Source organism: Lepidochelys kempii, chromosome 14 (genome assembly GCF_965140265.1).
Source record: "Lepidochelys kempii isolate rLepKem1 chromosome 14, rLepKem1.hap2, whole genome shotgun sequence".
In the NCBI taxonomy this organism is placed as follows: Eukaryota; Metazoa; Chordata; order Testudines; family Cheloniidae; genus Lepidochelys; species Lepidochelys kempii.
In genome coordinates, this window is record NC_133269.1 from 8,952,511 (window position 1) to 8,970,615 (window position 18,105).

At 38.2% G+C, this 18,105-nt stretch overlaps 1 protein-coding gene across 7 annotated transcripts in view; it reads left to right on the plus strand.

The window, feature by feature from the left end:
- Positions 1 to 18,105, plus strand: part of TEX2 (testis expressed 2) — a 120,554-nt gene that overhangs the window by 76,997 nt on the left and 25,452 nt on the right. For all 7 annotated transcript variants that reach the window (XR_012154893.1, XM_073311242.1, XM_073311245.1 and 4 more), the window contains exons 3-7: positions 127 to 327; positions 2,380 to 2,716; positions 4,055 to 4,302; positions 9,227 to 9,376; positions 14,035 to 14,134. Coding sequence is in view for 6 of the 7 variants with exons in the window: in XM_073311242.1 (XP_073167343.1) it covers positions 127 to 327; positions 2,380 to 2,716; positions 4,055 to 4,302; positions 9,227 to 9,376; positions 14,035 to 14,134 (1,036 nt within the window). In the remaining variant the exon portion in view is untranslated. The remainder of the gene's footprint in view (positions 1 to 126; positions 328 to 2,379; positions 2,717 to 4,054; positions 4,303 to 9,226; positions 9,377 to 14,034; positions 14,135 to 18,105) is intronic.

Below are 18,105 nucleotides of genomic sequence, written 5' to 3' on the forward strand. Positions count from 1 at the left end.
TGTGACATGAGGTGGGAAGGAGTCTGTCTTGCTATAAATGGCTGACAAATATTTATTTAAAATTTTATTTTCATATTATATCAGGTTGCCAATTCAATATCAATTAACAAATATTTCCTTTTCTAGGGATGGATGAATGAAATTTATAATTATGATCCAGAAACGTACCATGCTACATTGACTCATTCTGTCTACGTGCGACTTGAAGGAAGCACATTAAGACTTTCAAAACCCAATAAAAATATTTCCAGAAGGGCTATTTACAATGAGTCTAAGCCTGATGTCACCTACATTGGCCAGAAAATGTATGAGCTTACGGACAGCAAGGTGAGTTCTATTTAGTTATGCTGCTGATTGCTGTATAGTAGTATAGAGAGAGAGACTACCTTTTTACATTATTAGTTGTTTAATTTCTGCTGTCATGTAAATTAAGATTGTTTGTTTATTTACTGATTAGCTTTCAAAGTATTATGCTGGTTTAATCTGCGAGCGTAAAAGGGACAGACATTAGCCAGTGGCTATTTCATACTGAAGACTGATCTATGTTTAATCTTTTTTATGGCTATAAAAATATTAAAACATAAACATTTTTGGGCTGGTGTCTTTTTTTACAGAAGCCTTCTGTTACATTGCCACATAGATGAATCTTGCTATAAAAAGCACAAAACCATCAGGGACAATGTTCAGAGCATCCTCTTGAAAAGTTTAAAAAGGGGACTGTGAGAATAAATCAGTAGCACATAAGCAAAAGGACATTTAAAAACTCAACCCCCATTTTTTTCTCACATAAATATGTAGAGTCCTGAAACTGTGTGATGTGGGAAGATTGAGTATTCTTTCTCATATACATAAAACAATGTGCATATAATATTTTAGAAACCTACTATCAAATTTGCTTGTTTCAAGACCACAAAAGGATTCAGAGCCCAGTCATTTTTGCTGTTGCACAAGTGGAGGGAATACAGATTGCGTGGATGAAGCAGAAGAGAGTGAGAGGTGGGTGGATAGGTGAATGAAAGGGATAACTCTGCTGCATCATGTCTCTTCCCACTACAGTGCTGTGCAAGCTTCCCTCTAGGTAGGTGCACTATGGATTCTGAGTTTCTGTGAATCAAGACAGGAGTGGGAAGAAGTGAGGCTGGAGAAATGATGCCCTACATTGCTCCTCTCCCAAATTTGTGGGGGATCCCAGCATAAAATACAGCTGACTACATCAGCATTATCTTGCATGATATCCCCGTGCATCAGAAGGGATGGTGGCCACAGAAAGGTATTGGCAGCACAGGTGAGGGAGGAACCCATGCTACAGTGGAATCTGGGATTGGGGAAGAGAAGAATAAAGAAAACAGAGGAGGCAATAGGCCTTCATTGATCTCCGAAAAGCTGCATACAGAGGAGGCCCAACTACTTCCATGATAGAAAGATGAGGTAGAAATTTATAAAGATTCCTGTCCTTTTTGCATACTTTCCCTTGCTGGAAACATTTTAACTATAAGACTTTGAAATCACGATTGAGCGGTTTTATAGCTCAGTACAACAGGACTTGGTTGGTGGTTGTTAGTGGTATCTAAAATCTGACCAAAAGAAGCATGAGGTTTTTCTTACAAAATCCATTACAGAGGGACAGTGTGCCCCAAATGTAATAAGCAAATAATGGAATTTAAACTTTTTTACTTTTACTTTTTAAACACACTGTGGGTATCTTGAGCGACGTAGGCCTTTTTAAAGGAACAGTTGAGATAAAAAAAATTTCTTTAAAGAAATCCCTTCTTTCTACTTACATTTGGGTGCTGTTTGCATTTACTCAGCTTGGAATATGACCATCAAAAAGTTTCGCTTTCTGGTTCCTATGCAGTCACACAACCTCAGTATTGCAGATCTCGAGCATTCAAAAATCATGTGTTGGACCCTCAAATGTCATGAGACTTAAATAAATAATTTTGGGGCTTTTTACCTTCTTGCTTCTGAGTCACATTTTCAAGCTTTTTGCACAATCATGAGAGCTGGAAAACTTTTTTTTTTTTTAATTAAAGCAGAGATTCTTGTGTATTCATGTGATTCCAGGAGTATAAACTACCTGAGCATGATCCGGTTTAAATTATTCTTATCGCTAAGCCTCTCCATATCATTTGTTAGAAGACTTGGCAAGCATGGGGCCTGTTGATACATCAGTGAGTTGAGCACCCACCACTCCCATTAAACCCAGTGGGAACTGAGGTCGTTCAACACCTTTGAGGTGAAATCTGGCTATTTTCATCACTTAATGCACAATGCTATACATTAATTTATAAGTGGAGAAGATATTGATTCATATGGAATTTCTCTTTTTGTTTTTTGGGTTTTTTGATCTATCTAACCCTCTCACTTTTTATTTCACAGATTTATCTGGTTCCCAAGAGTCTGGCTCGAAAACGAATTTGGAATAAAAAGTATCCTATTTGCATTGAACTTGGAAGGCAAGATGATTTTATGGCTAAGGCCCAGACTGATAAAGAGAACTTAGAAGAAAGGTCGCCAGCAGAGAACTTAGACTTAAGCAGTGAAGAATCTAAGAAACCTCAAGATGGGACAAAGCTGATTGGCCAGAAGGATCAAATACTTTATTTGTTTGGAAGAACCGGTAGGGAGAAGGAGGAATGGTTTAGGAGATTCCTTCTGGCTTCCAAGTTAAAGTCTGAAGTGAAGAAGCCTCTCAGTTTATGTGGAAACAAGCCAGGTAACCGGTATCTCTCTTTATTTATTTATTTATTTTTAAATTTACTAAGGTACAGTTTTATAAAGGGAGTTACAATAAGTACAGCAAAGGTTTCCATAAAATGAATGTCTAGCTAGTGTTTGTAATGAACCAATTTAAGCATTAGCTCTTAAAAAGCAAGTCTAAAAATAATCATGCAGAATTAGATATTCCCTAAAATTGTGATTTTAAACAGGTTTTTAAAGATCATCTATTACCAAGATACAATTCTATATGTGGTTGTAACCTCATACATATAAATTGTTACTTTAAATTTTTTCTTTAGTATCAATTTATTTTCATAGTGTAAAGATTTGAATATTGTTACAAAAAGGGTTCAGTCGGCCACTATTGAAGTCCATGAGTTTTTTGCAGCTGACTTCAATGGGTGTGGGAATTAGGTTTATAAGTTTTTACTTATGTTTTCCCCCTTTCCTTTTTGTTAAAATATGAAAAGCCTTCCCATGGGTAGATTCACACTAATACATATTTTTGTCAATGGCCATGTATGCTTACAGTGCTCTTTAAATATGAAATCCTGTTGCCTTAATGTCAGCCACAACTAACAAGAAATGTTATGTAGAGGGACGTGTTCCTAATAAGAACTTTAATGCTTGGGTCAAGTGTTGGATGCTTTTTAATTAATACTTCATTTGGTGTAATCCTAAATTTCCATTCCCTCTCCTTATCATGCGTCCCTATTCCGAATTTTTCCCTTGAAATGTGTAGACAACATCATTTCTGGAACATAGGTATCTGAAATGCAAATTCAAAACTGGTATTTTGTACATTTCTCCTGAGGAATATACATTTCAAATATTCAGATCTTTGGACAATCTATTTATTCCTTATAGTCTAAAATTAAGTATAGTGGGTACTTGCCCTAGGCACTCCCCAACAAAACTATCTGAAAATCGAGCATCTGTTGTACAGGTGACCACAAATGTGCTTGCATATGATTTGGGTAACTGAGGAGTTTGATATCTCCAGTTGCATGCATTATTGCTGGATTTTGAATCATTCTAAGTACTGGCAAATTAGAGTTTAAGGCCATCTAAACATGTCACTATGGAATTGATTGTAGCCTTAAAAGAGTGATGGAGAAGCACTTCTTTGAATTGTGCCTTTTATGAAGTAAATTAAGCACAAATAACCTTGTAGCCATCTGTTTTTAAAAAAAAAAAATCTAGCATCAACAAAGTGATGATCATGCCTCATGCTTGATACTCTACAGCTGTCTTTTTTCACGTGGTCTGCTAGTTGCTTTGCTGTTCCCTTCCCTTCACCCTCTGTTAATGGCTGTTATCCCTTCTGCTTTAGGGTTCTTGCCATCACACAGTAGAACCAATAGCCAGTCTGGAATTCTTACTCACAGTCGCAGCAGTAGCAAAGGAAGCGGAGAAGAAATCATGTCTCAGCCTAAACAAAAGGAGCTGGCAGGAAACGTGCGACAGAAAATGCTTTTGGACTACAATCTATACATGGCGAAGTGTGTTCCACAAGAAAATAAAAGCCCTGTGGTTAGTCCAGCCTGTAGTGCAGACAGTAGCCCGACTTCTGTGAAAAAGGTAAAAGCCCTGTGCTTAGTGTACTTCCATGAGACATATTTTAAGGTCCTGTTACTTTTTTGACACTTTATGCTTTAAAAAGTATAGATTGCATAGAAGGGAAAAAAATAAGTTTGGAAAGTGCAGTTCTGTTCTGAATGTGTAAAAATGGCATTGTGAGGATCTGTGTTTGTCCCTTGCTTCCTTATAAAGACATTGTTTCTAACTGCCAGCTCTTTAAACTCAACCTGGGATCTCCAAAGTCCAGTTGTGTTCTTCTGGCTTTTGTGACATCAGTACCAAAAATGATTCTGTAAGCCAAGTTTTCCCTCAGCTGTTCACTTCCTCCAGTGGGCAGTAACACAGGGGTAACTGAGCGTAGCAGAATTAGTCCCATGATAAATATGGAGTTACCTCTTTTGTTGATGGGTGAGCCATGATACCGTCCAGTTCACTCTCCTATAGCTATGCTCATGCTTCAATAGTAAGAGTAGTAAAAAGATCATATCAACTAACTTTTTAGTTTAATGTTAACCAGATCCAACTAAAAACATAATTGGTATGCAGACGTGCTGAAATCAGGAGGGAGTCATTTTTAGAGTTCCTTTTTCAGCCATAAATGCAATTTAGTGCTGAGTAAGGAGAGTTTATTCTCATTAGCTAACCTTTCTTAAGGGAGTTATAAAACATTCAGATATGTCCATGTATCTCCACCATCCCACAGATAAAATTATTTTATAATGAGCCCATCCTCAGATGCATGTAAGTAGGGACTTGTACTGTGATGTTATTTAATACATATTCTGTTTTCAGCTTAGAATGGCCAACAATTCAGTGGACTTTGATAATCTGATGAAGAACTTTGGTCCCCTTAGAGCCACTACACACAGTTGTGCTGCTTAACTCTGCATTTATGATCTCTGGCAGTTTGTGTGTGTGCAATACACTGGACACTTCCATAAACAAACTATTTTCCCTGTTCCTTCCCTCAACCTAAATTATGCTACCTAAAAGCTTCCACTATTCTCTTTTCTAAACTGCATGGGAGTACACTAGGAATAAACACAAATTTGGCTCAGGAACCTGCGATTTAGTTTTTCTATCCATGTTTCAAAAGCTGATTCATCTCTCCAATTCTTTATATCATGTAAGTGTATTTTTCTGTGTATTTTCAAATTCAACCAAAGGAAAGTTGTGGTTTTTTTTTTTTAATTCATCTAGGATGAAATTGTTGCCACATTGACTCAGATAGGGTCAGGATTTCATCACTGATGTAAATTTCATCTGATGACCTTTTGAGTGTTTGGTTTCCAAGACCAAGAGACATAGTTTCTAATGCAGGAGCCCTTCCAAGAGAGTTAATTGAGTGAAAGCAATGGAACTATCCACTTTTCTATTTAGATTGCAACTTGCTTTCAGATGCAGCCTTCCTTACAAAGACTAAACCATGGGTATTGTGTATTAAGTTTCCATTGATAAATGGTTTGTAAAGGGTTACTGAATGATTAACACATGTTATAACACATACTACTCACATATATATCATGCTTATGAGTGGGTGTTTGTAGATAAACCATGGCTTATCAGGAGCCTTTTCACCTCTTGGACTTTCTAATTGCTCAACTACTTAGTAAAACACCTATTAATCATTCATTTATCCTTAATAAATGGAACCTTAATATAAAGTGTGACCCCAGTTTACTTAATATATATTTTGTGCATGTAAAATAATGTGCACTTCAGGGCCCTTATACAGCTCATAGTTAAGGAGGACCACGTACAGTACATGATATGAGTTGATTTGGGGCTCATTGGCCCTGGCCAGGAGGGATCCTGGCCAATCAATCAACCTCTGAAACAAGGATTGGTTGCAATACTGAATCTGACGTGTCAGGCTTAAGTTTATAAATAGGATAATGGTGCTGGCAAGAACTTGGGTCATACAGAATTTAGCAATCCAGCAAATTCTCTTTTTGTATAAAGTCACAGCCCTTGGGAATATTAAGGTTGCAAAGAAATCCTGTTCAGCTGATTTCAGAGCAGCCACTGTTTCTAGCTGGTTGCTGTGCCAAAACAAAAGTTTGAAGCAGGGGGGATAAATAGTAACCTAAAATGGTAAAGGAATGGTTATTTTTTTATGTACGGGGATATACATGTGAAGTATCAACAACACAGAAAATTTAAAAAATAAACAAAGATACTGTGGAGCCAGGGGGAAACCTTGTTGCAGCTAGTGAAACTAATTGCACTTCAAATCAAGTTATCACTTTATCAGAGTCCAGACTTGGGTAACTTGATCCTTCTGTCTTGAGCAAAATAACATGCCACCTCCTACGGTCCTAGGCAAGCTGCCATCAGCACTATGCCCCTTTTTAATATGGCAGATTTTAAATGTGTTTAGAGTCACTTATTGTTAAATTGTGGAGCTTCTCAGAGAGCAGAAAATTTATGCATATCTTCTTTATAATTGGCATTTTAGGACCAGCATCTTGGTGCGCATGAAAAAATTATTAGAATGAAACATGTGCCATGCATATTGTCAGTGTCTCAGTTTATCACTGTAAATATACTGTCTGCTGCTGTTTTTTTCCTTATTAAACTTGTTTCTTTTTAATGAGATCTAGAGTAGCATGGAAATGTGCAGTCTACACTGCCTCAGGAAAATCAACTCTGCATCACCTCAAAGCAGAGAAACTAGCATTTAAAGTTCAGTTTTATTTAATGAAAGTCCCATCAGCGACTCTTAATGCTAGCTTGGCTAATGTATGTTCCATGACAATTTAGAACGTGGGGCTTTTCTTACAATAAAATTCAAATGAGGCTTTTATATAAAAGGAACTTCTTAGAGCATTATTCAGAATATAGTCTCATGAGATTTCTGAGCAAGAACTTTCTCCGTACACCATCCAAGAATTATTAGTTGTATTTGTCAGTTACTTTTTTAATTAAAAAAAAAAGAAGACTAAAAGCTTTCTAATTTTGCATTAATTTTACAAGCAGCTTGGAAATGCATCACTAAACAGTATTGATTGGGAAATGTGGCAGTTACTTTCCTCCTCCTGTAAGTTTAAACATGCACATCAAGATTCAGTTGTCTGAAACAATAAACACATCTGAGATTTCTTTTTAAGCAAGAAATATTGAGTTCAGTTGACAGCTGGGGCAGCCTTTTGTAAGCTTAAGGCATCTCACAGAATGACCATTATCCTCCTGTCCAAATGTTTTAAAATCTCCTACAAGTGAGCCATTTGCCTTATCCTGGAATGTGGGTGTGAAAGTTGATGCACACATTTTTGAAGGGGTGGGGGAATATAATTTCCTTCAAGGAAGCCATTGAGCAAAGCTCCATTAATGAATACATTCTGTTTGAGACACAGCAACTTAACTTCTGCATTCTACTGACGAGAAGTTTCTTTTAACTGGTGGCTCCTAATGGCTCCTCTACAATTCTGCATGTGTATTTGGAGCTCCCTACTCACAATATTATTATGGTAAAAAACCTAGGGGCCCCAGTCATGAATTAGTCAAGTCCTATGACCTGTGTTTTATGCTGGAGGTCAGACTAGATGATCACAATGGTCCCTTTTGGCCTTATCTATGAATCAGGGCCCTATTGTACTAGGCACTGTACAAAACGGTGGTAGATGGTCCCTGCCTGAAGAGCTTACAATCCAAATAACAGGTCAGTTCCTTTTGAGCAACCATTTATTTTAAGTGTACTCAGTCGAAGGACTGACAGTGTTCCTTTGAGCTTCTTGGGAGTAGATTTCGAGGGAGGGGAGGGGAGTATTTATGCACACACTTCTCCCATGAACAATAATAGGAGATACATATATAATACAGTGTGCTGAAAGACTGTGCTTTAGGAGTCTCTTTGAATTAAGTTTTCCTGTACTTCTCCCCATTCTAAACTTTTTATAGAGAAATCACATAAATTCTTTCTCTCCTCTACATAGAGTTCAGACTCCCTGCATCTGAATCTGAAAGTGGAGGTGCGTACGTATTGGCATGTAGCTTCGGTTGGCTCTGCCTTTATAGCTGAAGTCGGAAAGTTGCAATATCCAAATGGATTGTGTCTTCATTTGTTTGAGATTACTCTCAAATGAATCAAGACATGATCCATTCAGATATTGCCACAAAACTTCATTGCTCCAGATATTGCTCCAACTCAGTGGAAAGAAAACCGTATAGTTTCTTCAGACATACAGTCAAATGTCAATGATGTGGGAGATTTGCTTCATGTTTTCTAGGTCATGTTGCATTTTTGTGCTTGAACCCCTGTAACTTTGCAGAGAATTATTCTCTAACCTATTACTCCCCTCCCCCTTTCTTTCTCTCTCTCTCACTGATTCAGTCTTCATCTTTGACAGTATATAGCTCTGGTCATTCCATTAGTGGATTTTTGGACACACAAGTGGAGGAAGAATACAAAGGATTTTCCCTTCTATTGTCTCACATTTTTCTTGTATTTCTTTTTTTCTGATTTAGTTTTGCTTAGCAAAAAAATGTTTAGCTTTGCTTTCAGACTTGATAAGGCAAGTGGGTTTGGGCAGGAAGGAGACCTAAGCACTTGTCAGATTCTTATTTGCTGTGTTGTGGAATTTTGTATCTTTTAGTATGAAAAATGTTGCTTTTGCTGTTAGCATTAAAAATAGTCTGTGTGAATATCTGATAACTTGAATACCTTTTCTGCAAATGACTCCAAATCTGTTTAGTTTAGGTCTCCACTGAGAAATTTTATTGCATTAACAGACACTCACACAAGGGTTAACCATGATTTTGAAGATTATAGTCTTTGTTAAACAGTGTAGACATTATTTTAATATGGGTTAACGAACAGTATGAATTTCCCAGTGTAGACAAGACCTAGAGGAAAATGTTTCTTTAGGCAGTGACTAGATTGTCTAAACTGTGCTCCATAACTGAATGATATGTTTGTTACCAGTTGCCAGATATCCGAACAGTAGCTGAAGAAGAGGAACAGGAGGCATGGGTAAATGCTTTGGTTGGAAGAATATTTTGGGATTTCTTAGGAGAAAAGTACTGGTCTGATCTTGTGTCCAAGAAGATCCAAATGAAACTCAGCAAAATAAAGGTATCTCTCCTGGGGGGTTTGCACTTCCTATTATCCAGCATAAAAAAGGATATATTTTTTTAGTTTAGTCACATGATTTATAGCGATTTTATTTAAAAATACTTTTTGAAATATCTTGTACTTTGACATAGAGTCTTGAACCCTGTTAATGACAAAAGGAGTAGTTAGATGTAATTCTGCTTTTGCCACAGATTTCAGGGTGCCATCTTGGCCAAGTCACTTAATCTGATTGCAAAATGTAGATAGTAGTAATTGTTTCCTTCACAGGGGTGTGGAAGCTGAATTCGTGGATGTTTGCAAAACACATAGAGGTCCTCTGATAGAGGTGAAAAGTATTACTGTATTAGCATTAAGCAGTAGTATTACAGCATTTTAGGCTTGCTTGACCAACAAATCTCTAAGGCTAATGTTGCAAACCCATTGTGCTATAGTGTATTGGTTCTCTACCCACTGGCACATCTGAACAGGAACCCGCGATGAGGATTCAGGATTTCAGTGAAATGAAAACTGCTTTCAGAAATTGACAACAGGAAGGGGTGGGGACCATATAGTTGTAAATGTGCCCATATGAGCACACTTTAAATTCAGAAATCCATTATAAACAAGGATTCTCTGTGGGAGTAGTGGTAAAGGCAGCAGCTATCTGAAAGGCAAAGGGGTATAATTGTGCTATCTAATGCACAAGCTCAAAAAAGAAAAGGAGAAAGGGTTTTGACTGACTCATGGTCTGCCCCTTGCATTCTCAAACTCTTCCAAATAGCAGCAGCTAATCACAGGTTTGTTCAACAACTGGTGGGGTGGGGTGGGGGTGTTTATCAGTCTGTTCCTAAACACAAAGGAAGGAGTGGACCTGCTGTCACCAGCACTGGAATTTAGCTGCCAAAACCAGCTGTGAGAGAGTGCTCCTTGTACTACTGGAAGTAAGCAGTAAACTAATTCTACCCAGGGCTGTTTCCACAGCCACTGAAGCAAGCTGTTCAAACATCTTGAGAACAGTTTGAGTGCAAAAAATTGGAATGGGGGGGAGAGAGATGAAATGCTGATAAACACCATAAATGTATAGGGCATTGCTCTGTTATAAATATTCGCTGCTATTACAGGCAAAGGTATGCAATATATTTTCTCTCATTTGCTGCCCTTCTACCATTCTGGGCCTTTCACCTCCTTGGCGGTCTGTGCAAATTCAGTCTGCTGGTAACAAAGTTAGCTCGTCTGATGGTTTGGTGTCCTGTGAGGAATGTGTTCATGGTCTCAGTGCCGTCTCTTGTCGGCAGTTGTCCACAGCACAAAAACCTACCCCCCCACAACAGGTCCCCTCGGTGGTCTCAGAAGGATGGCCAAAGATTGCCTTGGGCCGTGGAGAGGGAACTGATCTCTGACTCAGAGACATGATACTTTCTGCTCAGTTTTGGAGGCATATTGCAGGGCAGTGTGGGAATACCTGTACATGGCAGAGGGCTTCACTCTTCAGGGTGGTTTTCTGATTTTGGGGCCTGTGTCTGGTCCCTCATCCGTTCACACATCCAGTCAGAGCTCCTCTAGGTGGAGTCCAGATGATTCCTCTGAACAGTGGGTGTTGTCCAGAGTTCTTTGTTTGGTGTCCTTCTGCTGGTCCCTTGTTTTGACCCTGTGAATTGCCCGTTTCATTCTTTGTCCTCTATTAAGTTCTGGGGTCTGTGGACCCACCCTTATTTTGAGGGGGGTGGGTCTTTTGTTTCAGTGGGCTCCATCCACTGACTCAGGGTTCAAATAAGCCAGTACTCTACTACTCGTGAGCATTAAACTCACAATATTTTTTTTAAAAACACAGGAACTCAAGCTGGATACCCATATCTTTTAAATGCTAATAACTTTAATCAATTCACTTCTGCAGCTAGCTTTTTTTAACCCTTTTGATCTTTTTTGTGAAAGATACTTGCAGTGTTAGGGAAACCTCCGGATCTGCTTTGAATACAAATCTGTTGTACTCACAATATTTCTTATTTCCCCCTTTCAGTTCCCTATGCTTTTTAAAAACCTTCTCATTGGACGTGCTATATTGGTGCAATGTGAAAGGTAGATTGTTAAATTATCCAAAATGGGAGGAAGAGGAGGGGAATTCACAGCAGTGCAGTGACTAGAAAGGCATCTGGGTAGAATATAATGCCAATGACTTAGTGTATTGAAACACTTAATGCATTTATTGCATTATAGTCCCCCACCCAGAATTTATTACTTTTGGTTTAAGGAGCTCTTTTTTATTTACTTTTTTTATGTTACTTTTCTGAAAGCAGTTTTTTAAATAGGAGGAATTATTCTAAACAAACTAGTCTGTATAGCAGTACTGAGTTATACAAGGATATTAAAAAAGCTCTTGCAATAATCCTATTCCTTCTCATCTTTTTTCACATCACTGTAAAAGTAAAGTGGGGGAAACGCGCGATAAATCTTCTGTGCTGCTTCTGGACTTCGTAGGTGGCGTGTGGCTTTCCTCTGATGTCTTAAAAATTATTTTTTTTCATGAGGGAAAGAGTCTGAATGTGCCACAATATCTTCCCAAGCTGCTTCTGGCCGTGTGGCCCAGAAACACCCCATAAATGCCATAGTCTAGTCTTTAATATTTCAAATGTTTTACCTTGTTCAGCGATGACTACATAGTCTGCATGGTGAGGGCCCCAAGCAATGGCATTACCATGTGACTCCCCAAAATAGGGGCCACCTATCACTGGAGAATGGGAAGATGTTGGGCACTTAGTTGCCTCCCTGTTGGGTCCTGGTGCCTTGAATTGCTGAGGTTATTGTAGTCTTCAAATTTGTGCTCAAAGTGTTCTTGTTCAAGGCTGTCCTCACCTTATGTCAAACAGCCCATTTAACCCTCTTCCAAGCCGCAATACTTTATTATATGACCTTTAGAGCAGTCTGATTACTGTGCAACCATCTTAGAACAGTCTCATCCCTGCTGAGCATCTTGATGTTAGGAACTTTCCCTTAATTTGGTTGGCTAAATTGCAGCCTTTTTCATTTCCCTCCCACGCTCCTCCTTCCCTTAATTTCTCCAGGAATCTCAGCAGGAATGTTATTACAGAAAATAATGCATCTGCCAGCTTTGAACTCAGTAATGCTGTCAGTGATGGCCCCAATCTAAACCCAGCAGAAGTTCCTCTTGCCTACATATGGTATTAATCCATGCTGTGATGGGGGGGGGGGAATTGCTGTGTCTTGGGCAAAATTAGAAAAGGCAGCATTATCCTGGTTGGGAACAGTGCTGCAAGAGACTTGGTCACATCAATTTAGGGCTTTTCTTCACTACTGTGCTACATCAGCGCAGCTGCAACAATGCAGCTGCACCCATGTAGTGCATCTGGTGTAGATGTGCTTTGTCGCCAGGAGAGCGCTATCCTGTCAATGTAATTACTCCAACTAAAGGAGAGGCGGAAGCTGTGTCGGTGGGAGACGCTCTCTTGCTGACATAGCACAGAGTAGACAGTGCTTTAAGTCGATGTAACTTACGTGGCTCAGGAGAGTGGCTTTTTCACTCCCCTAAGCAATGTAAGTTACATCAACTTTAGCGGTAGTGTAGACAAGCCCTAAATAATTTCTAATTATGGACTGCTTGAGTGTGTTCATAATGTACTTTCTCACCTACAGAATTTTCTTTGAAATTACTACTCTCCCCTAGTAATTAAAACATCTGTTTAGCAATTTGTCTTGTCCCTTGCCCCAGTGAAGAGATATCTAGGAAGGAGGCAGAGAGGCAAAGTATGTGTACGGTGATTGATGAGCAGCATAGCGCAGGGCAGTGCAAGTTAATGCGTGAGCCTCCAGCAACAAAAATAGAAAAATTAGGGTTCCTTCACCATGTATAACACAGTTTAGGACATGTATGTGTTTGAAATTATATAGGTACTCTCAACACTGGGATTCAGAATGAACGTACCTTTGCATATAGAGTTATATACATTATTAAGATATAAATATGTATTTATATGATTCATATGCTTTCATTCTAAATCCTTATTTTGTATGTTTGTGCATGCGCAGTATATAGTACCAGAGGCATGATGTAGGTTAAAGGGTATAGACCCCAAGCAGAGGTTGCTGTGGATAATAGTAGTGATGGTCTTATTATTTTATAATATCAGCCTAACTGCAGAATTTCTCCACTAAAAAGTGTGTAACTGCAGTTGGATAACATGCTCAAAAAAAATAAAAACAAAACCGGATCATTTTAAATCTAGCAAACTGCCAAGTATCTACACTTCATTCTTGGTCGACACCTTTTGTTTGTTTTGACCGATAGAGCATACAGTTCATTTATCAGTCAAATGTGGGATACAAGTGTTTGACAATGTATCAACCTAATGTTGTAGGTTGAAATTTGTATTCTTGATTGGGTGCACGCAACTGATTGAAATGGAAATATTTAAAAATGCATTGGCTCAGAGTTTATAAATGAAGGCATCCGCTAAAATATTATTTTCAGATAAAGGAATGCTAAATCCTAGAATTAAAATTTCTACATGTAATCGTACTTTGAGTGTCCTTTTAATTGGTAACTCAGCTAAATGTTTTCTCAAATGTACTATACTTTAACCACCTTCCAAATATCACAGAACACCTGGTCTCTTTATAGTTCCATTAAAATTAACTTGATTATTGTATTCTCTCCTTTCTTCCAGCTGCCATATTTCATGAATGAGCTAGCTCTAACTGAACTTGACATGGGAATAGCGGTGCCGAAGATTCTTCAAGCCTTCAAACCTTCTGTTGATCACAAAGGTAATGAACACTTGGTTTGAACAGGAATTTCTTAGGTTGATGGTAAAAAGAATATTTATTATGCTTTGCTTCTATTGCAGAATTAAAAGGACACTGTCAAGTTATAAAAAATTTATTTTAAAAACACCTTACCCAGTGTTACTGATAACCTTTAAATTTTTGAAACTAACCATGTAGTTACACTGTTTACCATTTGTGACTTGTTTACTTTTTCCATTTCATTACACATAACTAGTTTCACTTGTGCTTATACTCCATTTTTATTTCTCATGTCCTGTTATTGTTCACTGCTACAATAGAGATATAAACATTCTGTAGTACTGGCAACCTAAACTATTTCTACTGAAATATTAAAAAACACAAACAGAACCGCCTCACAACTGTTTCTCTTATGTTTGACAAAACCTTTTTCTAAACAAAGCACAAGATCTGGGCTTAAACTATTTGAGTGCCCCTCTTATTTTTCATTTGGCTACCATACCATTATTAAGAATGGATTTGTAAAGCTGTTGACATTCAGACTGCAGCACTCATAAAGTGCCGTTAGCACTCCAAATATGCTGTATGCCTGAAAAGTTGTACAGAAGACGTAGACTGGGGTAGGAGGCTGGGATCTGGTAAACCTGGGAAAAGCAGCCCGCTTTAAGGGTTCTCTTTAGCAAAACTTATTCTGATAAAAGGCCAACTTCCCTCTTTTTCCAGTTCTACCTTGTGGAACTGCTGAGAGCAGAGTTTGGCCCATGGATTTCAGTATGAGTTTTTTGCTTGAGGGAAGGAGCCCTAAATGAAGGCCCTAGGGGTTTGGCTGTGCAAGGTACTTTTATAGGTGAGCAGCAGGATGAATTTAAGGAAATTATATTCTCTTCCCAACTGAATACCACTAAATTCACAGAATTATAAAAGTAAAGTAAAATTTGAGGAAGTACAAAGTAGTAAAGGGTCCAGCATCTTTTCTTCATGCTCAGAGAATAATTGATTCTGTACCATAGCAGAACCCAGATCTGATTTCTGTTTAAGAGCTGCAGCCTTGTTCTATGAAAACAATGATACAGCAAAATGCTACAACTAATAAACCAGAAAACACACATTGGGTCAGCTCTGAAAAGGGACTTCGTAAAAATAGTATTGTGGGATTTTGTGCTTGTCTTTCAATGTCAAAGGTGATAACTGATGAAGTGATGATTTTCTTACTGCCAGCCCTGGGAGCTGAAACTCAATCTGGGTTCTTTCTGGTTTTACGGATCCCCAAAGCAAGGCATTTGTCATGGCTGTGATTTCTGTCACTCTGGTATTTGCATAAAGAGGCAATCCACTCAGATGAAGAATAGCTTAAACATCCTTTTTTGAAAAAAATTCAAAGATTGACAGTGTTACAGGTTGAAAAAAGTCTGTTTTTAGAAGTATTGGATTGTACACTTAAAGAGAGGGGGCAGGTAGGTCTTCGCCTCTCACCTTCTCCCCGTCCCCCCCCAGCATAGAAATCTGTTCTGATAGATGAAACTGTTTGTTAGATAGGAACTAGATTTTCATTGTAGCCATTGGGCATGATTTTCAGCTGTCTCCTTTAGCAAATCTTTTCTTTTTAAATTCCACATCTTCTCTTCCCTGTTTTAACTTTGTTGGTGATGTGTTGGAAATGTTTTTGAAGGATATACTTGATCTACAAGGGCTTATTTGACCCAGAGTTTAGAAGGCTCTAATTGGTCTACGGGGAAATGTTCCCTTGAGGGAGCCTGTTTGTTTACCATCCCTCCACATCTGCTTCATAATTTAGTCACTCTTTAAAGCCATTTTCCCTCAGATAGTTGAGCAGCAAAGATGTCCGAATAAGAACTTGTTCCAGCTGGCACTCAGTAACCAATGTCTGGATCCTAACCATACCCTGACTAATCATAGTGTGAGTCAGCAAGGATTTTAAATTTCCTCAGTTGTGGGGACTTTGGAGAACATTATAGAGCCTCTAAGTCACAGAGACTGAGTCAGCAAAAGGTTAAACTCCATTTATTTCTACAGACTTCTCAACAGAGTATATTGAAATGGTAGAGCAGGATTGTATCCAGCTTCTTGCTTCTGTACTCGAGAAAGTGCGCAGGTGTTCAGTCAAATTAATTTATAGCCCCAAAGATAATTTTGTTCAAGACTAATCAAATTCTCTTGACAAGAGTTATCCGTTAAATCCACTGGCAGGGTAGATTAGAACACATGACAAGGTTCTATTGCAGGCTCTCCTGCTGACTTGCTGTGTGACTTAGAAAAGTTGCGTACATGCTCTATGCCTCAGTTTCTTAATCTGTGAAACAAATATAATCCCTCACAAAGGCATTAAAGGCTTACGTAATGTTTGAAGTACACTGAAGTCATGGGATAAAAGTAAATACTAAGTAGGTTCCATTAAGCAGAACTTTAGGGAAATACTCCTGAGTAACTGAAATGTCCACCAGTGTCCCTTACCAGGAATAAACATTAAATAAAGATGATAACAATGATATTTTCTCAGAACACAAGGGTGGTGAAACATAGACACACTCATGCATAAGCCAGCCAGTCTCTTCTCCAGTGCTTCTTAGGGGAAATTTAAGTACTAAACTAGCTGATAAATTCCTGACCAGGGTGGGTATTTTCTGTCTTTCTAAACCTTAGTTCCTCTCATTTGTTTGTAAAGGTCAAGTGACGATGGCTTACCGGAGCTGGAGAACTATGGTTTTGATGCTGTGTTTAGCTGCATTTTATTTACTTAACATCATATCCAGATCATCACATTCTGCCCAGCAGAACTTCAGGTCCTGTCTGCGTACAGGTTTTGTACCAGTTTAATTATTTTGATTAGAAGTGTGACTTTTTACCAAAATAATTAAATCAGTACAACAGCCCCTAGTATGGATGCAGTTATTCTGGTGTAGCAGTTATTCTACTAAATTTACATACATAAGCTATACCAATGTATACCAATAACTTTTGTACCAGTATAACTGTATCCACTAGGGCAGTTCTACCACTTTTTAACTCTATTAGTAGAGCTAAAGTGGTATAACTTCATGTTCATGCAAGGCCTTAGAAACAATTATGTTTACCTTCTGATATGAGATTTGGGGTGCTCCCGAGTTGAGAACTGTGCTTCAGGGATTTGCCGAAAGTCAATACACCTGTTCTATTCTAGGAAACTTGGAAGTCGTGATGTGAACATACACAACTGAGTGGATCTCCTTAGTCTCAGAGTAGTTAGCTGTTTATTTGATCAAGACCTGTCATTTTTTAATTTGAGGTTGAAGATGAGTTTTGTTCCAATGCAGTAAGATAACTGTTGAAGGTGTAGCTTAATCATTTGGAAAAAACAGAATACCAACAAGCTCTCCTTTCATCCAAAGGACTAGGATCTTTGAAAAAGCATTTTTGCCAGTTGATTAAGTTGATGCAGATTCTATTTGTAAACGTGGGAAATAACTAACTCTGTCTCTAGGCTAGGATTCCTTGGCTCTACATAAAAATGATGTAAAGTCAGAACTTTTAAACATCTGACAGACTCTTGTATTCAACTCTTTCCTATTTCTTTGCCTAGCTTCTATGTAAAGTTGTTTCATCAATTTCATACCTAATAGTTACTGTCTGAAGTGCTTGGGTGCAATATACAAGATCATCTTGCATCATCTTCTTAAAGGGCTGAGAGTTTGATATATTAAATGAATTTAGTGCAAACTCTGTGATGTCAGACCAAGTTTTGCAATAATTGATACTCACTGAAAATTTTAACACTTATCAGCTGGTTAATGCCATACACACACTTTATGGATGACACTAAAAATTCTGACAGGTTTCAGAGTAGCAGCCGTGTTAGTCTGTATCTGCAAAAAAGAAAAGGAGGACTTGTGGCACCTTAGAGACTAACAAATTTATTTGAGCATAAGCTTTCGTGAACTACAGCTCACTTCATCGGATGAAGCTGTAGCTCACGAAAGTTTATGCTCAAATAAATT